This window comes from Heterodontus francisci, chromosome 31 (assembly GCF_036365525.1).
Source record: "Heterodontus francisci isolate sHetFra1 chromosome 31, sHetFra1.hap1, whole genome shotgun sequence".
NCBI classification, from domain to species: domain Eukaryota; kingdom Metazoa; phylum Chordata; class Chondrichthyes; order Heterodontiformes; family Heterodontidae; genus Heterodontus; species Heterodontus francisci.
The window spans coordinates 33384564-33409687 of record NC_090401.1 but is presented as its reverse complement, the minus strand read 5'-3'; the positions used below and the strand labels follow the sequence as shown (position 1 = coordinate 33409687).

The 25124-nt window shown below is 43.0% G+C and overlaps 2 protein-coding genes across 4 annotated transcripts in view; both read left to right on the top strand.

Moving 5' to 3' along the window:
- Positions 1–5639, top strand: part of LOC137346963 (macrophage scavenger receptor types I and II-like) — a 146492-nt gene extending 140853 nt beyond the window's left edge. For all 3 annotated transcript variants that reach the window (XM_068010919.1, XM_068010920.1, XM_068010921.1), the window contains one exon: positions 3723–5639. In XM_068010919.1, the coding sequence (XP_067867020.1) occupies positions 3723–3850 (128 nt within the window). In that variant the 3' untranslated portion in view covers positions 3851–5639. The remainder of the gene's footprint in view (positions 1–3722) is intronic.
- A 2271-nt stretch (positions 5640–7910) lies between these two features.
- Positions 7911–19808, top strand: LOC137346962 (CD276 antigen-like). Its single transcript, XM_068010917.1, has 5 exons — positions 7911–8018; positions 13154–13242; positions 15755–16108; positions 17691–17978; positions 19608–19808. Exons 2-5 carry the CDS (start codon positions 13191–13193, stop codon positions 19766–19768), a joined length of 855 nt encoding a protein of 284 aa, XP_067867018.1. The 5' UTR covers positions 7911–8018; positions 13154–13190; the 3' UTR covers positions 19769–19808.
- Positions 19809–25124: the final 5316 nt, after the last annotated feature.

The window sequence follows — 25124 nt, the reverse complement described above, 5'->3', positions numbered from 1 at the left end:
TATAGCAGGGCATTTAGAAAAATTCAAGGTAATCAAGCAGAGTCAACATGGTTTTGTGAAAGTGAAATCATGTTTAAGCAATTTATTGGAGTTCTTTGAGGGAGTTACATGTGCTGTGGATAAAGGGGAACCAGTGGATGTATTGTACTTAGATTTCCAGAAGGCATTTGATAAGGTGCCACATCAAAGGTTATTGCAGAAAATAAAAGCTCATGGTGTAGGGGGTAACATATTGGCATGGATAGAAGATTGGTTAGCTAACAAGAAACAGAGAGTAGGCATAAATGGGTCATTTTCTGGTTGGCAAGATGTAACGAGTGGTGCGCCACAGGGATCTGTGCTGGGGTCTCTACTTTTTACAATTTATATAAATGACTTAGATGAAGGGACCAAAGGTAGGGTTGCTAAATTTGCTGATGACACAAAGATAGGTAGGAAAGTAACTTGTGAAGAGGACATAAGGAGGCTACAAAAGGATATAGATTGGTTAAGTGAGTGGGCAAAGACCTGGCAAATGGAGTATAACGTGGGAAAGTGGGAAATTGTCCACTTTGGCAGGAAGAATAAAAAAGAAGCATATTATCTATATGGTGAGAGATTGCAGAGCTCTGAGATTTTGGGGGATCTGGGCGTCCTAGTGCATGAATCGCAAAAGGTTAGTATGCAGGTACAACACGTAATTAGGAAAGCTGATAGAATGTCATCGTTTATCGCGAGGGCAATTGAATATAAAAGTAGGAAGGTTATGCTTCAGCTATACAGGGCATTGGTGAGACCACATCTGGAGTACTGTGTACAATACTGGCCTCCTTATTTAAGGAAGGATGTAAATGCGTTGGAGGCAGTACAGAGAAGATTTACTAGACTGATACCTGGAATGGGTGGGCTGTCTTATGAGGAAAGATTGGACAGGCTAGGCATGCATCCGCTGGAATTTACCAGAGTAAACATATAAGATCCTGAGGGGTCTTGACAGGGTGGATGTGGAAAGGATGTTTCCCCTTCTGGGAGAAACTCGAACTGGGGGTCACTATTTAAAAATAAGGGATCGCCCATTTAAGACAGAGACGAGGAGAAATTTTTTCTCTCAGAGGGTCGTGAGTCTTTGGAATTCTCTTCCTCAAAAGGCAGTGGAAGCAGTGTCTTTGAATAAATTTAAGCTGGAGGTAGATAGATTCTTGATAAGCAAGGGGGTGGAAGGTTATTGGGAGTAGGTGGAAATGTAGAGTAATTAGTTCTGCCTTGAACTTATTGAATGGCGGAGCAGGGTCGAGTGGCCTACTCCTGCTCCTAATTCGTATGATCATCTACTGTGGTGGGATTTGAACCCACGTCCTCAGGGTTTTAGCCTGGGCCTCTGGATTACTAGTTTCAGGACATAACCACTGCACCACCATCTCCTCTGCTGTTGCATCCTTCGACTAGGCCCATCACTCTGGACTTTTGTGATAAATCTTTCTCCTTTTAAGATCCTCTTTAAAACTCAATTCTTTGATCAAGGTTTTTGGCATCCCATTCGCTATCTTCTCCTATGGCTGGGTGCCATTTGTTTCTTATTCTATCTCTGTGAAATGCCTTTTGACATTTTTCTACATTAAAGGCTCTGGCTAATGATTCCCCATTCATGCTGATAATACCCAGCTCTACCCCACCACCACCTTTCTTGACCCCTCCACTGCCCCTGTGTAGTATCACTACTTGTCAGTGCTGGATCAGCCAAAATTTCTTCCAATTAAATATTGGGAAGACCATTGGCCTGGATATTAATTGAGGATGGAGAGAAAGGGTGGATTGCGAGGCAAGGACACAGATTTTGGACAAGAAACCTGGAAGTTAAGGTTTCCAGTCAGATGGGAGGACTCTGGGGGGAGCAGGCTGCAGGGGCGGGTTGGTTCAATCCCCTGCCCCAGGCAGGGGTGGAGGGATCTGATCCTGGTGGAGTGGTCTGATCTGCGACCTCCCCCTCTCTCCACCTCCTCTTCCCTCCATCTCCTCTCCCCAACTCTCTCCCCTCCCCCTCTCTCTTCCCCTCACTCTCCCTCTCTCTCCACCCTCGCTCCACCACCTCTCTCCCCCCCGTCTCCCCCTCTCTCTCCCTGCGCTCTCCCCCCACGCCTCTCTCCCCCTTGTCTTCCCTCTCTCTCTCTTCCCCCTCTCCCCCCCACTTTCCCCCCTCTCTCTCCCCCCTCTCTCTCCCCCCTCACTCTCCCCCTCTCTCTTCCCCCTTCTCTCTTAATTCCCCCTCTCTCTTCCCCTCCTTCTCTGCCCCCCTCTCTCCCCCTCTCCTCCCCTCTCCCCCACTCTCTCTCCCCATTTCTCCCCCTCTCCTCCTCTCTCCACCCTTCTCTCCACTGCTTCTGTCCCCGTCTCCCCCTGTCTCCCCCTCTCTCCCCCCACTCTTGTCTCCCCTTTTCTCTCTCTTCCTCTCCCTCTCTCCTCCCCTCTCCCCCCCCCTTTCTCCCCCTCTCTTCCCCCTCTCTCTCTCTTCCCCCTCTCTCCCCCTTCTCTCGCCCCTCTCTCTCTCCTCCGCTCCCCCTCTCTCAGTCCCCTTCTCTCCCCCTCTCTCTCCCCCCTCTCTCTTCCTCCTCCCTCTCTCTCTTCCCCCCTCTATCTTCCCCCTCTCTCTCTTCCCTGCCTCTCTCTCTTCCCCCTATTTCTCTTTTCCCCTCTCTCTCTCTTCCCCCTCTCTCTCTTCCCCCTCTCTCTCTTCCTCCATCTCTCTCTCTTCCTCCCTCTCTCTCTCTTTTCCCCTCTCTTTCTTCCCCCCTTCTCTGACTCGTCCCCCTCTCTCTCTTCCCCCCTTTCTCGCCCCCTCTCTCTCTTCCCCCCTCTCTCTTGCCCCCTCTCTCTCTTCCCCCCCCTCTCTTCCCCGCTCTCTCTTCCTTCCCCCCCCCCCCCCCCCGCTGACCATTGCTGAGAGCGGGAACAGCGGTTTCTGAACTTCAGACAAATTGGGGGTTTCCCAGCGGGCTTTTAAAAAATAAATCAGAAACAGCCAGAAAACCCCGAATCTGTTTGAAGTTCAGAAGCCGCTGTTCCCGCTCTGAGCACTTGTCAGCTGTGAAACTGACATTTGCGATTCTATTTTTTACAATCGCTCTGTTCAGAAAGAGGAAGCCAATGGGAAATTTCTTGTCCCTGAAATTACCAGACATGGACCTGAAAATCTTGTACAGACACTTTGCCGACCCCTGTCCATCACTGATGGCCTATGTCCATTTCTATAATACTTCATGTCTCGTGCCTCAGCCCATCTTCATCCATGCCTTTGTTACCTCCAGGCGCAGCATGCTGTCCTGGCTGGCCTCCTGTCCTCCACCCTCTGTAACCTAACTTGCATCAAGCCTTGCTCACCCATCACCACTGTGATCATGATCTATATTGGCTCTTGGTCCAGCAAAGCCTCAAATTTAAAATTCGAGCACAATTTTGAGCTCAATTTGTGCCTGAATCGCCAATTGCGCCCAAAGTGGAAACTCTTGGCTCACATCTTTTAAATGCTTCTCAAAACATGACTAGAATAATATATCAGGCCCCTTAAAAGTTGAACAGGTGCATTTTACTTATGACACATTGTGACTTTGGACACCTTTAAACAGTTTTCTACTGAAAATTTGTTATTAAACTAACCAGTCAGAGTTTTATGTAAAGTATTGTGTTGTAGTTATTTTATTCATATTTTGCTAATCAATATGGAACTGATTCTTGTGCTTGTTTTGCAGGTTCAGGGCCAATATGGCTCGATGAAACATTATGTACTGGCAAAGAGGACAGTATCTGGAAATGCCCAGCCATACTTGGACCTAATGACTGTACACATTCTGAGGATGCTGGGGTGACCTGTAGATAAGTGAAATGATTTCTGCTTCAGATTAAACATTTCTTTTAGTATAGGGCATGATGAAGGAGAATGCTATGCCTTCTGGATCACTATAACCTGAAATGCTTTATATTAAAATTAAATATCAAGTACACATATCAGAATTAATCAAAATTAACTGATCCAAAAAAAGTCAAAGGTTTATGGAAGTTGGTTGTTTTAAAACAGCATTTAGATGTACTTGTATGTTATATGAAAAGAGAGACGCACATTATCAATGTTTCTTAGCCGTGTTGAAGTGAAAGAAGAGCTGGTTCTATAGGATGCTCTGAGTGAACTTGAGAAAAACAAAGAAAGATAAAGGGAGAGAGGGAGAAACGGAATTAAAATGTACCTGATACAGACGTTATTGTGAAAGCTAAATTATCAGTGCCATATATTCATAAAATTTTCACTTTTTGTGGAGAAAAGTGCAAACAGTTTTCTTCTAAACAAGTGAATAAATGTGAAATTAAATGATTGTGTTTCCTTTCTTTCAAAGGAGTAGCTGCCCTTTGTTTTGAGGATACTAGCTTATTGAATTCAGTTTTAAATTAACCCGCAGTGTAAATGCCAGTTCAAATTTGCATTCTGTGCCTGTATTATGCAAATAGTAAAAGAATGAGACTAGGCAAATTGCTTTCAGCCACGTAATTCAAAAAGCAGCCATACACTGACCTAAAAGCTACAAAGTGTTAGTTGACAACAGACTGCATTTGTATAGTGCCTTTAAAGTAGAAAAAATTCCAAAGCACTTCACAGAAACCTAATCAAAAAATTGAATGCTGAGTCAAACTATGAGATATTTGGAGGGGCGGCCAAAGGCTTCGTCAGGGTTCTAAAGGAGATGGAGAGGTGAAGGAATTTAGAGAGGGAATTCCAGAGCTTGTGGATTAGGCATGTGAAGGCATGGTGAGGCAAAGGAAGCCAGAGCTGAAGGAATTGGGTGGGGTTTGGGTAGATTATAGGGCTGGAGGAGGTTACAGGGATAAGGAAAGGATGAGGCCATGAAGGGATTTAAATACGAGGATGCGAATTTAAAATTTGAGGCAGTGGGGAACTAAAAGCTAATATAAATCAAGAGGACAGGGGTAGTGGGTGAGTGAGGCTTGGTGTTGGATAGGATATAGATAGCAGACTTTTGGATGAGCTGAAGTTTCCAGAAGATAGTCTATTGTATTTCTATTTGGCATCTTTAAAATTCAGCTGCTTTCCTTTTTCAAAGAAATTAAAGTGGATAAAAGCAGAATCTATTGTCATATCTTAAGTTCATGCTGAATTCTAGAGGCTATTTATTCTAATTAACATACTGCACAGTATGTTTTACATATTTCATGTGCAACTTCCTTTCTGAGGGATATAGCTAGAGACAACTGCCCTGAAGTTCCATGTGGATTCCCTGATCTCCTGCCGTAACTCTAGTTAAAAACTGGCTGAAACCCTAATCATACTGACATTGACCAGTTGGAACCCATTTATTCCAGATTGTTCTCTTTTTTTGGAGGGCTCTATTGGTTTGTCACCAAAATTATGGTGGGAGAACACCCTTGAAATTCCCAAGCTAATATCCTGTTAACCAAAGGACAGTAGTAGGCTGATCTATTAAAATTCACTGTGCTAGTCCTCAGGCCTTTGTTTTCATTTTAAGTGACAGTTTTTTACTCTGAGTGGCTGAAAGACAACTTGTGTCGAAGGATTGGTGAGAGCTCTGATGAACTGTTTGCTATCAATGCTATTAGTCATGAAATCTAAATTGTTGTATTTTATAAACGTGTCTAATTTTGGAAATAAATATGATTGTTTTTGCCTGGAGTTTGTGTATAATATTTCCAGATATCCTGAAGGTATAGGGCGAATCCTATGTAAATTCCAGCAGTGGCACCAGAATTGGGTTAGTTCCCAGCTCATGCACTGTACAAAAGCAGAAAGCCAAAGCATGCAGATTTCTGATCATAAGGGAAATGATCTGCTTACAGAAACTAACTCAAAGAAAGTAATGCAAAAGAACCTGAAACTGTAAAAAAGGCAGCTTCTAAACATTCAAAGATTATTCTTAGCATTTCCCTGTTTGACAGTCTGTGAGTTACTACTTCAGGGATTTAAAAAAACTTTTGAATAGGTAGCCATTGCTTGGCTGTTTGTTTTTAGACAGGAGTCTGTCATGGGTTAGGCAGCAAATGTTTTATATTTATGCCAATTTTAAAAAGGCTTACAAGTTTAGAGCAGAATTGTAATAGCAATCTGGCATGACAATACAAAAGACTACAGGCAGAATTTTATAGGTTCCCGGGAGATGGGATGGGGGGGGGGGGGGTTGGGGGTAGGCCCTTAAAATAGCGACAGACGGTGGGAAGCGGTGTGCTCGATGCCTTCCCGTCACCTTGCGAATATGTCTGGGGCGGAAAAGGCCGAAGACAGCCTTCCTACCCAAAGGCCAATTAAGGCGCCTAAGTGGCCAATTAATAGCCACTTAAGGGCCTCTTCCCATCGCTGCTGCTATTTCACTAGTGGTGGTGGGGTGGGGGGCCTCCACTATGTGGGGAGGCCGCCCAGTAAAACAACAGGGGGTGGGGGGCTCCTCTGTGGGCAATCCATGGCCCATGGAGGGCCCCCAGTGGCAAAGGCCACCTCTCTGCAGACACCCTCCCCACCCTCAATGACCACCCTCCACCTCCTCCCCCACCCCCGCCCCGCCCTCACTGCGGCCTGCCGGACTGGCCTGGTGACTCCGCCACACTTACCTGGGGTCCAGGGCTCCAGCGATGGGCCTGGACCTAGTCCTGTTATAGTACTGATAGTGGCCACAGCTCCCAGTTATGCTGCCAATACTACTGAGCTGCCAGCCCTCTGATTGGCGGGCAGCTCTTGAAGGTGGGATCCCCATCCTTAAAAGGACTGAGACCATGGCGCCAGGCAGTTAATTGCCTGAATGCCATTAAATTACACCGGGGGGCTCCTAAGGGCCGAGGCAGGCTTCCTCTTGCCTTTTTGGCCCAGTGTTGTGACCCCCGCCAGCTCCACTAAATTCAGCCCTACAGATGCAAAATTCGGATCCATAGCACCAGTTTTTTGTGTGATACAAGTGCCCTTACTGGTCCAAAATGGTGTCTGTGGCATGTGCATACTACTGGTGTGAGTCGCCTCGGACTCTATATTACTGAACAGATTAACGCATGTGCAATGACCATCCGCCAGAACTATGCAGAGTAGGCAGGTCATAATGTCAGTCAGTGTATAATGTTGATTTGACACCAGTGTGGACACTCTAGAGCTCAATGCCGCAGCTAATGCTGTCTCGTAATCATACACAGCTAGACACATATTGAGAAGCAGGGAGGACTCCACTTCCCCCCCAACCCCCACACCTCTTCATGGAGTCAGTGGTCAAGGTACAGACTAAGTGTCGAGGATCAAAGATGACGGCTCCAATCTTGTTGATGATAAGATAACTATCTTGGTGGAGATAACTGAAGCTCATTCAAGACGGGATGCCATACCAACAATTTGACAGGATAGAAGCAGTGCATGTATTGAGTGAAGTGGCAGAGAGACAGAACTGTGCTACGGCTATCGATTGATGTCTGAGTGGGGAACGACTCTGTTAACACCATACTACTTCACATCTATTCAATTTCTTTGGGCTGTGAGTCAGTCTGTCTCCAGAATCCTTTGTTAGTTCATTCATGTCGATAAGAGTCATTAATATTTCAATTTCACCCCACAGCTATTTCAGACGGTTTTAATGAGTTCCATATTTTCACATAGGTTTGTTGATTTTCAGTACAGGAGGGGGTCACATAACCGCTACTCCATTTTGACTGCGGTACAAGTGTCCATGTTCTTGTGGTTTTGTTTAGCAGTTGACTTTTTAAATTCCTACTTCTTCCATTTCATTGTTTACTTTACCATGGCTCCTTCTGTGTATGACAGCATCTAATTGGCTTGTGGCCAGAATTCTGGTTAAACTGGAAAGCAACAAAGCAAAACTGCTAGGCTGATAATTTTGTATGTTGACATGTTATTATTGCCATAGCAACTTTGGTATTATGTTAGTTAACACGGGGATAAATACAATGTCAGCCTGACTGCAGGAATCTTCAGTCCGTACACAAAAGAGAAAAGGTGGAATCACAAGTGTGCTGAGGGAATATATAAAAAGGTAAGTCTTCCTTTTTGATCATAATTTTATATTTCAAACTAATTCACCCTTTAAAAATGCTGTGTGAGAAGTGTATTAACCCTGGAAGTGTTTTTCTCTGACAACGGGAGGGTGGGAAAGAAATGATAATTTCCTTCTGGTTTGTTTTTGAGTTTGTAGGTGGTATTTATGGTGTATGTATAGTGTCTATGTGTGTTGGTGTGTGTTTTGTGTAGTGTGTGTGGTGTGTTTGTAGTGTGTTGATGTGTGTGTATGTGGTGTTTGTATGGTGCGTTGATGTGTGCCTATGTTGATGTGTCTGTAGTGTTGAATGGCGCATGTACCTGATATGTGCGAGGTGTGTGCGTATGCATGGTATGTTTGTATTGTTTGTTGTATGGTCTGTGTGTTGGTGTAAGTGTAGTGTGATGTTTTTATGGGGTGCTAACGTGTGTCTTTGTGTGGTGTGTTTGTAGCGTGTGTTTTATGGTGCGTGTGCGTGGTTCGTGTGTAGTGTGTGTATAGTGTGTTTGCACTATGCGCTGTGTGGTGTTTGTGTGTATTTGGGGGGGGGGTGGGAAGGTAGATCTTCGATATAATTTCTGAATGGGAGAATAAATGGGGAATTTAATCTTTTCCTCCTTCTCCTCCATGATAGCAGCACATGAGACAATCCATTTCTATCACTGCTTTACATCCAGCAGATCATGTTCTGGCTTGTTTCTGTAATGAGGAACTTTTTTACATGGGCAGGCATCAGCCTGACTCACAACTCCCTACCAGGAGAATGGCTAGATGCGAATGTGTGTTTGAATGGGGGTGAGGTGAGGTGATGAGGAGGAGGAGGAGGGGAGGGGGGGGCATCATTCCATTCCCATGGGACACTAGCATCCTCTGGATATTAAGCTAATATTCGAGATCGCAACACTCATTTCTGCTCTCTGGGATGGTGGACATCCATTCAGGATAATATATGTGATAATATAGTGAGAAGGGAGAGCAACATGTGCTGTGAGTTCTGTCAAAGCTGAGTGATGTGTTCAAGTCTGGGGCGGGGGCAGGGAGTGAGGTGGCAGGTAAACCCCATGTGACTCTAGGTTGGAAAACTGCATTTATTAGCTTTATTGTCCCAAACATTCTCACAGAAGCATTATATTAATTAATATAATGAATGTTTAATTCTCTTTTTCCTTTGAATTTAATTTAGTAGCATTTAATATCAGGAAAAATCCAAATTATGGTTTAGAAATGGTCTAAATGAAACAAAGAATTCAATATTTAGCTGATTCTCTAATCATGTAACCAAGGAAATATTTGTTAACACTGTAGTTAGATGTTACTATGGGTGTATACTAGATCAGGCATGCACTGTGTCACAGTATAAGAGCTGTTTAATAAACAATCCATTGGCTATGAGTCACCAGTTGATGAACTGATAAGAATATGACAACTAACGAAAGTGTACTTTCACTAGACTCTAGGACAAGATGCAATAAATAGTGATAGTAGTTCCAAGCCTCCTTCGACAGTACCTTCCAAACCTGCGACTTGTACCATCCAGAAGGACAAGGGCAGCAAACGCATGGGAACACCATCAAGTTCCAAGCCACACACCATCCTGACTTGGAACTATATTGTCGTTCATTCACTGTTGCTGGGTCAAATTCTCGCAGCACTATGGTGTACCTACCCCACATGGACTACAGCGGTTCAAGAAGGCGGCTCACCACCACCTTCTCAAGGGCATTTAGGGATGGGCAACAAATCTGGCCTTGCCAACGACACCCACATCCCATGAAAAAGAATGAAAAAAATTCAAATCTCTCATAGTCTGGCCTGGAATTTAACTGGAGGTGAGTTCTGTGATGGGAGGGTAGCTGTTGTGAGGTCGGGAGACCTGGAAGAATGAGTTTCCGGAATGTCCTGCAGATTTTAACTCTAGGCTGCCTTTATGTGTGATTTCCAACCACAGGCAGCCTGATTGACAGGTTGGAGACCTTTTTGATGGGAAGCCTGATTCACAAGGCCAAAGCCAATGAAACAGACAGGTGTACTGGGGGAGCGAGAGAGAGAGATTGTGGTGGAGGATGGGCAAATCACCAGGGATAGTGGGTGTCCACATCATAGGGGTGTTCCAGATTGTTGGGGGTGGGAGTGTCCTGATTGTGCGGCGAGTCTGATGGTGGTTTGGGTGTTTTGATTGCAGGGGGTCATGATGGTGTTCGGAGGGGAGCAGTTGGTGATTAGTGGTCAGTGTGGGGGCGGCACAGTGGCGCAGTGGTTAGCACCGCAGCCTCACAGCTCCAGCGACCCGGGTTCAATTCTGGGTACTGCCTGTGTGAAGTTTGCAAGTTCTCCCTGTGTCTGCGTGGGTTTCCTCCGGGTGCTCCGGTTTCCTCCCACAAGCCAAAAGACTTGCAGGTTGGTAGGTAAATTGGCCATTATAAATTGCCCCTAGTATAGGTAGGTGGTAGGGGAATATAGGGACAGGTGGGGATGTGGTAGGAATATGGGATTAGTATAAATGGGTGGTTGATGGTCGGCACAGACTCGGTGGGCCGAAGGGCCTGTTTCAGTGCTGTATCTCTAAACCATCTTCAGCTGCTTCATCAATGACCTTCCTTCAATCATAAGGTCAGAAGTGGGGATGTTCGCTGATGATTGCACAATGTTCAGCACCATTCGTGACTCCTCAGATACCGAAGCAGTCCGTGTAGAAATGCAGCAAGACCTGGACAATATCCAGGCTTGGGCTGATAAGTGGCAAGTAACGTTTGCGCCACGCAAGTGCCAGGCAATGACCATCTCCAACAAGAGAGAATCTAACCATCTCCCCTTGACATTCAACGGCATTACCATCGCTGAATCCCCCACAATCAACATCCTAGGGGCTACCATTGACCAGAAACTGAACTGGAGTAGCCATATAAATACTGTGGCTACAAGAGCAGGTCAGAGGCTAGGAATCCTGAGGCGAGTAACTCACCTCCTGACTCCCCAAAGCCTGTCCACCATCTACAAGGCACAAGTCAGGAGTGTGATGGAATACTCCACTTGCCTGGATGGGTGCAGCTCCAACAACACTCAAGAAGCTTGACAACATCCAGGACAAAGCAGCCCGCTTGATTGGCACCCCATCTACAAACATTCACTCCCTACACCACCGACGCGCAGTGGCAGCAGTGTGTACCATCTACAAGATGCACTGCAGCAATGCACCAAGGCTTCTTAGACAGCACCTTCCAAACCCGCGACCTCTACCAACTAGAAGGACAAGGGCAGCAAATACATGGGAACACCACCACCTGTAAGTTCCCCTCCAAGTCATACACCATCCTGACTTGGAACTATATCGCCGTTCCTTCACTGTTGCTGGGTTAAAATCATGGAACTCCCTTCCTAACAGCACTGTGGGTATACCTACCCCAAATGGACTGCAGAGGTTCAAGAAGGCAGCTCACCACCATCTTCTCAAGGGCAATTAGGGATGGGCAATAAATGCTGGCCTAGCCAGCGATGTCCACATCCCATGAATGAATTTAAAAAAACACTTTATTAACCCCCAGAATGAAACACACCAAACCAGGTCTCTTTAAACAAAAACAAATTAACTATTTATTAATAAACTAAATCTTAAGCAATACTGAATAAATTTATGTCTAAAGACTTTATACCTTCTTAGTCCTCCTAACCCTCATGCATACCCATCCATTCAAAAACCAATGATTAACCAGTTTCAAAATGATGTTTAAGATTAGTTGTTTCTTAGGAATAAATAAATAGCTGGGTTGTAAGTCCTGATGAGTTATGTTCCTGGAGCGGTGAGGTGTCCCAGAGTCGAATAGTCAGATGCCACTCAAAGTCTCCAGGCGAATGTGACTAATAGTCTATAATGGATAGGCATTCAAAGCACTTCAGCTATAGCAGGCATTACACAGATCTTTCAACAAGGAGTACAGCAACAGGTCTATTTGGATTTTTAAATTGGCAGTCTATCAGTAGAAACTTTACTGAGAATTCCAGAACTCCCAGAAACATAAAACGGCAACAGAAAGTCACTCCTGAGGCAGAGACTTCTTAGAGATTGGAAGTAAAAAGGAATTTGCCAACTCCAACAAGGCGAAGATTCCTTTTCAGGGTTTTTTTCCTCTTCAGGCATAACACAGCCTATAAGCCAATATAGATTTTCTGCTGAGAGAGACAAAATCCTTCCTTCATGGAGAGCATGCTTCGCTGGACTACCAGATCAAACCAGTTCTAGCCAGTCTTTACCCACAGTCAATTGATACAATACAGATGTGACTTCTCTCTCCTGCTGTTGCCTAGGAAACAGGCTTGCTGCTTGCACACACTGTGCCCAGAGAATATAAAAACTTCTCTCAGCCTTAAAGGAATACAGACCCCCCTTAGTTTTTACTGGAGAATAAAAAAACACTCCCATGCCAATAAGTATATGTTTTGAGCCTTCTGGCGTGTTTACAGGGGCACTGGGGGGTGAAATTGGTCTTTGAGAGGAGTGTAAAATGTGCTGTAGATAATTGGCAGCTTGTTTTACACCACGCCCAATATTCCTTCATATGAAAGATGACCAAAGATCAATTTTGTTCCCACTGCCTTCTTGAAAATGGATTTATTTGTTTGCAAACACACAAGACTATGATCAAAATTACTTAGGATAATTTATACCGAATGTCAACAGACAAGACTAATTCTTCTGCCTCTCACCAAATAAAATCAGGCTCATAAGACTCCTTTACATGAGATTGTTACTTTTTTGAAGAAATCAGATATAGGAGGGTATTCTCAACTTTTCACTCTGTGGCTGGAAGCATTGCACATCATTAACATATATCTTAATTACTTGTTTGTGCTGCTGGTGTGAAATGCTCTCAGCCATACATGCGACGTCAGAAAGTAATCCCATGCATTGCAGTGTAATATTGTAATATGGAATCATTCTGGACCTTCAGATGGGCTCACTCATGGAGGTCATCTCTTAATCTCTAGGCCTTGTCACAATATAATAGTGGGCTACTGATTGAGCATATAAATGGGCAGTGAGCGGAAGGCCATTTACAGTGATGACAATAGACTGCAAAGTTCCTATTATGAATATTTGTATTTTGTTTATCACTAACCAACTCCATATTATTCAGTTTCCAGAATATTGACCTGCAAGGGAGCCACAATAGAATGAAATATCTGCTTCATGTTCTAATAGTGTGGGGACAGGCCCTACTTTCTGGTAGGTCTCATATAACATATAGGAACAATTTTTGCCAGTAACCCTAGTGAATCTCTGCTTGTACTTATTTTTTCAAACTGCTTTATTGTTTCGAGGGAAACTAAACCATATAAACCTCTTAAAGGAGAATTGTCACCAGGAATCCCTATCTTGAAAGTAAAGTCAGATATCATTGCATTTGAACTGCAGTTAATTCAAAGATATTGAACATCGGGGATGTTCAGAGATGTTCAAATTTGTAGTTATTGTGAAAATGTTGGTGAACTTGCATTGATACTACTAATTTCAAGATCCTTCAATCGATTACTATTTACCTGCAGTTGGCTTCTAACACAACATTTTTGATAGTGTGCAACCTTTCTACTCCTGAATATAGCAGTAAGTGTTGCTTTTTCAATGATCTAGTTACAGATCAATTTTGTTAATACCAAGTTAAATATCCTCTGATTTCTGTATCAATGTTTCAATGTTTTATGTACTTTCCTCCCCAACTGCACATTGCATTTATATTGGATTCGATTCTGATATCCCACATCTGTACAGTGTTTATAAACCATTTTTACATCGGTTGTCAATCAATCAACATCACAAAGACAAATTAACTGGTCATTATCACATTGCTGTTAGTGGGAGCTTGCTGTGCGCAATTGGCTGCTGTGTTTACTACATTACAACAGTGAATACACTTCAAACGTATTTCATTGGCTGTAAAGCACTTTGGGACATCTGGTGGTCATGAAAGGCACTGTATAAATGCAAGTCTTTCTGTTTTTCTTTATCAGAGAGATTTTTAGTCTCTGTTTCCAACCAGCCCCCCCCTCCCCCCGCTGCCATTATGTTCTGTCAATTATCACTCGTTGAAGATGTCAGGCTTCCTGAATATTTACATCACAACAATATTGTGAAAAACACAGCAAAATAATGCTTGATTAGCATTGAGATGTCCTTCCCAACACGTTAATTGTTCCACTTTTTAAGTGCTTATTCTACTTCATTTTAAATTGAACAAACCAATGTAACAGTTGGTAAAGTTCATTTCTTCAAAGATTTATCACCCTTTGGGACTATCACTTGTCCACTGGTTTCCCGATTGTGTAACTCAGTCAGAGCTCTGTAACATTGATACATGTCTGGAGTAAATCATAGCACATAAGTGTGATTAATATCTATCCTGGAAAATACAGACTGTTAACTCCAGTCTAATTACTACAATTTATCACAGAATCACAGAATTGTTACAGCACAGAAGGAAGCCATTCGGCCCATTATATCTGAACCGGCACTCTGAATGAGCAATTCACTTAGTGCCTTTCCCCCGTCTTCTTCCCGTAACCCTACGTATTCTTCCTTTTCATATAACAATCTTATTCCCTTCTGAATGTTTCAATTGAACCTGCCTCCTCCATACTCTCAGGCAGTGCATTCCAGACCTTAAACACTCGCTGCATGAAAAAGTTTTTCCTCATGTCACTTTTGCTTCTCATGCCAATTACTTTAAATCTGTGCCCTTTCATTCTCGATCCTTTCATGAGTGTGAACAGTTTCTCCCTATCTGTCCTGTCCAGACTCCTCATGATTTTGAATACCTCTATCAAATTTCCTCTCTGCCTTCCTTTCTCCAAGAAAAACAGTCCTAACTTCTCCAATCTATCTTCATAACTGAAGTTCCTCATCCCTCGAAACATTCTCGTGAATCTTTTCTGCACTCTCTCCAATGCCTTCACATCTTTTCTAAAATGCAATGCCCAGAACTGGATGCAGTACTCCAGCTGAGGCTGAATTAGTGTCTTATACCGGTTCAACATAACTTCCTTGCTCTTATATGCTATGCCCCTGTTAATAAAGCCCAGGATACTGTATGTTTTATTAGCCGCTCTCTCAAGCTGCCCAACCACCTTCAATAACTTATGCACATATACACCCAGATCCGTCTTCTGCTGCACCCCCTTTAGAATTGTACCCTTTATATTGTATTCTGTTAGCTGATGTCAAAGTTCATGTGCATTCCTGAGGTGAATAATAACTCTAGACATTATATGATCTATGCTAGTCTAATGACTCTTTTATTCTGCAAGTATCTTCTTCACACTGTACTGCTTTAGAGTGGTGCAAGACACCAGAACTGAATTATATACTGCTGGCTCTGCAGTATCCATTTACTCAGGCAAGTGAAGAAATGCACACACTTGCTTCAAGTCATACTTTATATTATAAAGTTTAAAAAGATGACTTCAGGCCAGTTGCCACTGAAGTTTGAGGAGAATGAGATTACCTGTCCAAGCAGGTCTTATACCACTTGTTTGAATTTGATGTACTGACAGATTGCCAACTTCACCTATTAGTTACACTGCAGCTTTTTCTTTGATGTGATTGGTTACTTATCCATGAGGAAGCTTTCTATACTACTTGGAGGATTGGTTTATGATCTGGCCAGATAATTTAATTAATATAACAGCTGTATATAGAAATGGGGTATGAAAGTGTTAAAACATGTTTTTCACCGGTTTTCCAGATGCCTTTGATGTCATTGTGCCAAAGACAACTTTAATAGGTATCCACAGTCAAAGTATTGTCCTTGGATGTAGATTAACTTTTAATGGTGTTTTGTCATTGGAACATATTGTAATCACCTGGCAACGTACTGACAGCAATGAGGTGGTGCACAGTTATTACTATGGCAAGGACCAGCTCAGTCAACAGAGTGAACAGTATTCGGGCAGAACGAGTCTGTTTCCAGAGGAATTCAAACATGGCAATGCTTCACTTAAGCTAGACGGAGTGAGAGCTGAGGATGCTGGAAAGTACATGTGTTTTGCCAGTAATATCATGGGAAATGCCAAAGGGACAATTTCATTGAGATTTGCAGGTAAATAGTCTTCATTGTTTCACTTGTTCCTAATTATGGATAAATACTATGTAGATTCATGGGAAAATGATTCTATTGCAACAAAATGTAATAATTAATATTTAATGCATTTAAAAATCTATGTGCAAAGTAGCTCAGCCTAGCTGAGAACATTTGGATTGCAATGTGCTCAAAAATTTAAATTAATATAACTAAGGTTGTTATAAACCAAATATGATATGGATAATACAGGGAATTAAAAACCCAGGGACAACTGAAAATTAGTTTGAATATTACAATCAGAGACTGATCAAGATTACAGGCATCTTGCATGACCTAATATAAATCCTTTGGAGAGGAAGGGCAGTGGGCCACATAAGCTTGGGAGAAGCTTCATTTTCTTCCAGAATATCTGTTCACTCATGAACAATGCCCTTTCCATCCATAACTTTATCATAAATGATTGCATTGACATTATGACTTTGATGGAAAGTTGGTTCACAGGTATCGAATCTTTGCCCATACTGATGACTTCCCAGCTGGCTATACTTTTCAAACTGTCACGATGGCAGTGTGGCCTTTATCAGCAAGTCACCAAGTGGTCTTAAGCCTCTCTCCCTACTCATCTGACATTTTCTCCACCTCCAAGCACCTGCTTCTCATTGTTCCACACCGCCACACACTGAGCTCCATCCTGAGTTTCTCACAGACATCCTCACACCTTTTCTTCCCCAACCTCAGCTCTGAGTGACTCCTCATCCTTGGCAATTTCAATTTCCGTCTCAACTCACCTTGCCCTCTCTCGTCTGCTTTCACAGCCCATCTGTACTATTGTAACCTCTCATTTCATATGAACTCTTCTACTCATATACACAGTTGCCCCCTTGACCTTGTTATCTCACATGGCTTTTCTACTCCCATGGTCTCAATCACAGACAAGGCCATCTTTGACCACTTTCTTGAATTCCTCACCACCCACATCTCCCTACCCGCTTCCAACCTTACTTCCTGTGGCATCTGCTGTCCTTCACTGGCCTCAGTTAACATCAGTTGTGGGGAAGCTACTCAAATCCATCATTAGGGATAAAGCGACTGAGCACTAGAACTAGCATGAGCTGATCAGAAAGAGCCAACATGACTATGTCTGACTAATCTAGTTGAAGTTTTTTGAGGAGGCCACTAATAAGATAGATAAGTTGTTATTGGAGTGTTTATGCATTCAACAAGGTTCAACACAAGAGATTAGTAGCAAAAAGAGGGAGTGCACAGAATTTTAGTTAGCTTTTGATTTGGGGTTGGAAATTGGTTGGGAGGTAGGGGACAAAGAGTGGGGATCAAGGGAACACACTCTGATTGGCAGGATGTGACTGCAAAAAACATGTGGCGAACTATAATGTTGCATTATTACTTGTAATGTGTAGTTTTCTGTGAACAGACAGGGCCTCATTTTGTTACATGGCTGATTTTCCAACCTGGCTGTTTGTATCTGGATCTAGATTATATGCTGATGCCATGCGGATGCTTCACAAATTATTTAATGTCAAAGAAGGTAACTTTATGTTATCTCTGAGTAATTCAAGCTATTCTACTTTATAATCCACAGCTTACTACAAGTCACCACAACTGCTGGTCAAACTCCAGCCACCCAGTGTGACTTTCATTCTAGAATCTCAAGGTTATCCTAAGGCATCTGTTCTCTGGTACTGTGCAGAAGATAAAAATGTGCTCCTCAAACCTAAAATTTCATTCGTTAAAAGTGAAGATGGTCTCTACGCACTCCAGAGTGTTCTTAAAGTTAATAACGCAAAGACATATTGTAACCACGTAGTTGAAATTCATAACCACCTTGTTAATCAGACTGTCACCAGGAAATTCAGCCTTGATTTACCCCGTAAGTTATTTTTTACTCAACAATTAGTGGATTTCCTTAAGCTGAACTTACTGGGAATTGTGCCTTAGACAGATTCAGTTTCAAAGATTTTATTTTTCTGTAGAAATACATGCAACAGTCAATTTTCCCAATATATACTATCAGAGCAGTGACTTGTACATCAGGAGCACATATCACAAGAGATTATAGCTCTTTCTACACAATTTCCTATCTACAGCTTTTAATGGATGGAAAATCATTAGGAGTGTGCCCCACAATTTTTTAATATTTGCTCCTGAAAAGAAGTGTGGCGAGAATGTCTGTCGTTTCCTGATAATGCATTTCTCATGGGTGAGACTCTGTGCTGGGAGCATACATTTTCAGAATTGCAACTTTAATTGCAAATAGGAACATTGTAGCTTTTATCTCTGAATACAAGACGAATCGTTTTTGGGATTTTTTTTTATTCATTCATGGGATGTGGGCGTCATTGCCCAGGCCAGCATTTATTGCCCATCCCTAATTGCCCTTGAGAAGGTGGTGGTGAGCTGCCTTCTTGAACCGCTGCAGTCCATGTGAGGTAGGTACACCCACAGTGCTGTTAAGAAGGGAGTTCCATGATTTTGACCCAGCGACAGTGAAGGAACGGCGATATAGTTCCAAGTCAGGATGGTGTATGGCTTGGAGGGGAACTTGCAGGTGGTGGGGTTCCCATGCATTTGCTGCTTTGTCCTTCTAGTTGGTAGAGGTCGCGGGTTTGGAAGGCGCTGTCTAAGGAGCCTTGGTGTGTTGCTGCAGTGCACCTTGTAGATGGTACACACTGCTGCCACTGTGCGTCGGTGGTGGAGGGAGTGAATGTGGATGGGGTGCCAATCAAGCGGGCTGCTTTGTCCTGGATGGTGTCGAGCTTCTTGAGTGTTGTTGGAGATGCACCCATCCAGGCAAGTGGAGAGTATTCCATCACACTCCTGACTTGTGCCTTATAGATGGTGGACAGGCTTTGGGGAGTCAGGAGATGAGTTACTCGCCTCAGGATTCCTAGCATCTGACCTGCTCTTGTCGCCACGGTATTTATATGGCTACTCCAGTTCAGTTTCTGGTCAATGGTAGCCTTTAGGTTGTTGATTGTGGGGGATTCAGCGATGGTAATGCCATTGAATGTCAAGGGGAGATGGTTAGATTCTCTCTTGTTGGAGGTGGTCATTGCCTGGCACTTGTGTGGCACGAATGTTACTTGCCACTTATCAGCCCAAGCCTGGATATTGTCCAGGTCTTGCTGCATTTCTACACGGTTGCTTCTGTACCTCACGAGTCGCAAATGGTACTGAACATTGTGCAGTCGTCAGCAAACATCCCCACTTCTGACCTTATGATTGAAGGAAGGTATTGATGAAGCAACTGAAGATGGTTGAGCCTAGGACACTACCCTGAGGAACTCACATAATTCACAAAAACTATATGATACAATGCCTCAAGTTCATGGACATAATTTCCACAGGACTTCTCCTGATCTCCCACTGTAATTTCAGCAGAACCCCCATAGAAATGGTGCAAATAAAGTTACAATGGGGAAATGGGAGAAACCCCACAGAAATTCCAGTTGCATATGTTTTGTAAAAGTGACATAATACATATTTATATTTTTCTCAGTTTCAGAGGAGGGCGTTCAGGAACTAAACACATACAAGAACCAGTGGATTGCTCTTGACTTCTGTGTACTGGTATTTGCAGCAATTATCGTTGTGGTATCAATAATATGTAAACAGCAACATATTCAACAAAAGAAATATGGAAGAGAAAATAATGTGTGACGTTGTAGGAACGATTCCATGAATAAAACATTTGACTTTTGTTCATTGTCAGTGTGTGGCAAGGCCAGCATTTTATTGACCATCACTAGTTGCCCTTGAGAAGGTGGTGCTGAGCCTTCTTCTTGAACCGCTGCTGTCCATATGGTGAAGACATTCCCACAGTGCGGTTAGGTAGGGTGTCTCGGATTTTGACCCAACAACAATGAAGGAACAGATATATGTCATAGTCACAGTTGGAAGGGATTTTGGAGCTAATGGTGTTCCCATGCATCTGCTGTCCTTTGTCCTTCTAGGTGGTGAAGGTTGCGAGTGGTGCAGCTGAAGAAGTCTTGACAAGTTACTGCAGTGCACCCTATAGGTAGTACACACTATAACTACAGTACATCATCAGTGTGTCACATGTAATGCTGAGAGTAATTTTTGATCACTGAAGAATAGATCATGCTTCTAAAAACTACAAGATATGTGATGATCTTATGGATTACAGCAGTTTAGATCATTATATTTATATCTCTGGTGCTATGTAGAAGTTATCCCATGTTCTTCTAAAACTTGTGTCACATAGATGAAGATGCAATAACTATTGAAGCTCATGACACAGAAGAGCAGGTAGCAGTGAGAAAAATAAAGACAAGGTTTAAGTGCAAGTGATCAGATACGATTCAATTATTTCAATTAGTTGATCTCCAGTGGTATTATTCATGGATAAAAACAAAATAGAAACTAGTGGGCCTCAGTAGCCAACACCTCTGACTCTAGTCTCCATCAGTCAGAAGAATTCTATGGTGCTGCTTAAACATCCAGTGAATTTTTAGGCTTCCCCAAGTATCTTGTAGCTGTTTCTTATTGAAACCTTCATTTAGAGTTTCAACATGTAAATGGTTACAGTTAGCTTAACTTTCAGCTGCAACTTTTCAATGGCTGGAGCTATTTCATGTTTGATCATTTCCTGCTAACCTTGCGAGTAATAATTCCAAATGGATCAATCATAAAGCAAAAAAGTGAAAATCTTATAATCATACAAACAGAAAAATGAGAGGACAGGCAAAGAATAATAAAGTATAACTAGCTGATTGGCTCACATGGTCGCCAGCAGGAAAAAAATACACTGTTGTCCAATCTGTAGTTGAGCTAGAAAAGTTAAACTCTAGTAAATAACATCATTTTAACAAAGGCTTAATTAATATGCATGGACCACAAGGCTAAAAATTGTGGCCCCAAAATCCACAAGTTGTGATCCCAATAGTTATGCAGGGATCATGGTCACTGGTGCCTTCAGCACTGTCCTGCCAGAGTTTGTAGGGGCATTAAGAGGGCATCTCATTTGCATGGGGCTGGTGTGTACTGGTGCTACTATGGCTGTACCTCTGATGTCTACCTGCCCCATGCAGTTGCAATATCTGGCACCTGCCTACTATTGAATGTGGTTTATCCAGGCCTCCCTACTTGCCCCTGAGACCCCAGTCATTACCCCTTCAACTGTTCTGTTCCCTGAAGTCAGGTGGGGAAGGATAGAACTGGAGCCTAATCTTTACACACTTTTATAAGCTTTTATTTACAGAGATACATATTGCAAACATGCACCTCTCACCCAACCACCATAGTTTCAGTCTGCTCCTATTTATAGGAGCACAAGTGAATCCCCAGTTAATGCCCACCACCTGCATACAATTAAACATGCAATTAATATTCAATTAACATCAGCTTTCTTATTCATTGGGGCTGATCTAACAGTCAGTTTAAAAAAACGTATTCATCTTTCCTGCCTAATTTAGAGCTATGTATTCCTCACCGCACACGGTATCCTGACCCAATGCTGGAACCCAACAAAGGTAGTGAAGCTGGAAACACGGCTGAAGGGCATCCATGACCATCATTATAACCAACATTTTCCTTGTAAGAGAAAGATAGAGGATCTATCAATTACTTAAACTGGATCCCTGCCACTTTCTCTTTGGTTCTGTCAGATACCTGCCACAGTTATGGTTGAAGTTGGGCAGAACCCCTGTGGACTTTCGGGGCCCAAGAGTTTATTTAATATACCTTAACTTGTTTTATATTCAATATTGAATCATTTCTTTGCACTAAAGCCCTGATTCTAATCTAATGTGCCGGCAAGTTTGGTTCATGTTTGGGTTGATTGCCCAATTTATATCCCGCCCAATTTTTTCCTTCTGTTGACTTCAAAGAAGCCAAAAGTCAGGTGGAATGAGCCCCATTTCTGGCTGTATAAGGTTCAAATCAGGACATAGACTACAGCAATGTCCAGATGTTTGATTTGTTTCTCTCTGGTTCAGTGCGCACTGTAAATGTGGTCCACTAAGAGAGGGTTTAAGTTCAACACTTACCTAACTGAAGTAACTAAGTACTGACTAAAAATAAAGAGAAATGTTCAGCTTATTTTAAACCCATGTTTATTCTGGATGTATTGTTTTCATTAATTCAATTTGAAAATATTTATAATTTTATGGCAAGTATATAGTATGTTGTAAGTGGGCTGTTTTGTGATTGGTATTCATGACAATCTGGTATTTTATTGTTTATACAAACAATTTTCTGAATCAATGTCTTCCATTTACATTGTGAGGCACGTCTTTGTCTGGGACAAGTTTACTTGTGTAATGAAGCATAACTCACTGCAACATGTCCTTCCTTGTATTAAATGTTAATTATCCGTCAGATTTAAATATATTCAAACATCAGAGATCATCAGAAAATATTTTTAATTCATTTAACTTTTCCAAGCCTTGTCTTCATAAAGGTGAGGAAATGACAGTCATATGAATGGAACAACTTTTCACTTTTTGTGCCCAGTATCGGCTCTGAGGACTCACAGATCAGATATAACATGGCCAGATGCAGACATTTATTGTAGTTATAACCACTTAACAGTGTGAGCCCTCCTTTTATCTGTCATTATTTATCATTGCACCTCTATCTGTGCAAATTCGAAATGTTGCTTTTTCTGAAACTCAGAGCATAGACACATGTGCTGCATCATGTATCATGCATAGTGCTGCTGGGATCTTTGTTTCATTTTACAGTTTTGTCCACAAGGTACTGAATTACACTGGGGCACTGTGCCATTAGTACTTATTAAAATAGATGTTCTTCATGTGTGAGCACACAGTGAGTGGCAGCAGGCAATTTAACAAAAGGAGAGTTGCCTCACAGCTGAGCACATCCCTGACCTTATCCTAAATTCATTCATGAGCACTTTATAGGAGAAGTGACTGGATTGAATCAGAACTGGGAACTCTGATTTTTACCCTTTCAAGTCAATTATAACTCCCTGCAGGTGGTCTGGCTAATATTGTCTTGATCAGAGATCAATCCGGGGCCCTTTTGGTCTGTTTTGCTCAATGCCAGACAAGGCAGGATGTTAAGTTACTGAGACATCATGGGATACTGTACTGGAATGTATCCTAGGTTTTGAGGCTGTTCACCCAGTTTAACTAGTTTGAGACTTGTTTACTTGCCAACTAACACATTGGGCTGAATTTACTGTGGCTGTCAAGGGTGGGTATGGTGGCATGGGGGAACAGAGAGCCGCAATGCAACCGTCCGCCTGGAAAATCCAGTGTCGTGACGTCAGTTCCAGATTTTGTCCTTGGTGGGAAAGCACAATGGTGGCATTGCTACAGCAACACTACGGGAACATATTTTAAATTGCTAAAATGCTGATTTACAGCATTAAAATATAATTAAAGGTGATTTAATGATCGGTGAATAATTCTGTGAACAATAGGTGGCACTCACATGCTTTTGGATTCATGACTGGTAAAACCTGGTGGCGCTGAGGTGAGAGGCCATATTGCTGTGATAGGTAGGCAGACTTGAGCATTTCTGCATTGGGGAACAGCAGGGGTTTGAAGGCCATTGCAGGACAGCATTGCTAGGGTCCTGGGGGCTCTGCAAGGGGGTTCCGGGTCCAGATACTCTGCAAGGGGTCCAAGTGTGGGTTTGAGGGGTGGGGGCATTATAGGGATGTCAAACTGCTGTGTGATGGGTCTGTTTGCTCACATTGCTGGAACAGATAGTGGGCCATTTTTATTTATTTTTTTATTTAGAGATACAGCACTGAAACAGGCCCTTCAGCCCACCGAGTCTGTGCTGACCATCAACCACCCATTTATACTAATCTTATATTCCTACCACATCCCCACCTTCCCTATATTCCCCTACCACCTACCTATACTAAGGGCAATTTATAATGGCCAATTTACCTATCAACCTGCAAGTCTTTGGCTGTGGGAGGAAACCGGAGCACCCAGCGAAAACACACGCGGTCAAAGGGAGAACTTGCAAACTCCGCACAGGCAGTACCCAGAATTGAACCTGGGTCGCTGGAGCTGTGAGGCTGCGGTGCTAACCACTGCGCCACTGTGCTGCCATCATCAAGGTTGGGCTCTAAGGTCCACAACGACTCTGCCGACAGAATTGTCACATCTTCAGGTGCCAAGGCAAGTGGCCAGATGGGTTGAGCAATACACGAAGGTGGCAAGAGACAACCTCATAATGACTCGTTTACAGCTATCCTGGTGGTGTCCGTTCACAGAGAGTAAGACAAAGGCTCATCTTAATGCCTGAACTCTGTCGCCTCTGTCCAATTTGTGGTCCCTGTCTTGCGAGTGGCTGCAATGCGTGCTAGCGAACATGGGAGACCATATGTTAATGAGGCCTCTCATCACATTGGCATAGCCCTAGGGGGAAGGAGGAGGTCAGCAGCTCACAATTAAGGCATAATGGCACATGGCTTTCAGACAATGATGCATAATGATTTGAACAAAGGATATTTTAATTCATTACCAGAAAACATAAATGCTACACGTGTGACATCCAAAGTGTGGCTAGATGGTCTTCTTAGTACATTTGTGGTGCACCTGCATGGTGTGATCCCTGTGGTAGCAGCTGGGACGGTGGCAAGCTGCCGCCCCTTGGCCTGTGATGACTTTGAACATAGGAACATAGAAACCTACGAACAAAGGAGCAGGAGTAGGCCATTCAGCCTGTCGTGCCTGCTCCGCCATTCAATTAGATCACGGCTGATCATCTACATTTACGCCACTTTCCCGCGCTATCCCCATATCCCTTGATGTCATCAGTATCCAGATATCCATCGATTTCTGTCTTGAACATTTTCAATGATTGAACTTCCACAACCCTCTGGGATAGAGAATTCCAAAGATTCACCACCCTCTGAGTGAAGAAATTCCTCCTCATCTCAGTCTTAAATGGCCTACCCCTTATTTTGAGACTGTGTCCCCGGTTCTGGACTCACAAGCCAGGGAAAACATCCTATCTACATCTACCCTGTCACGTCCTGTAAGAATTTTGGAAGTTTCACTGAGAGTAC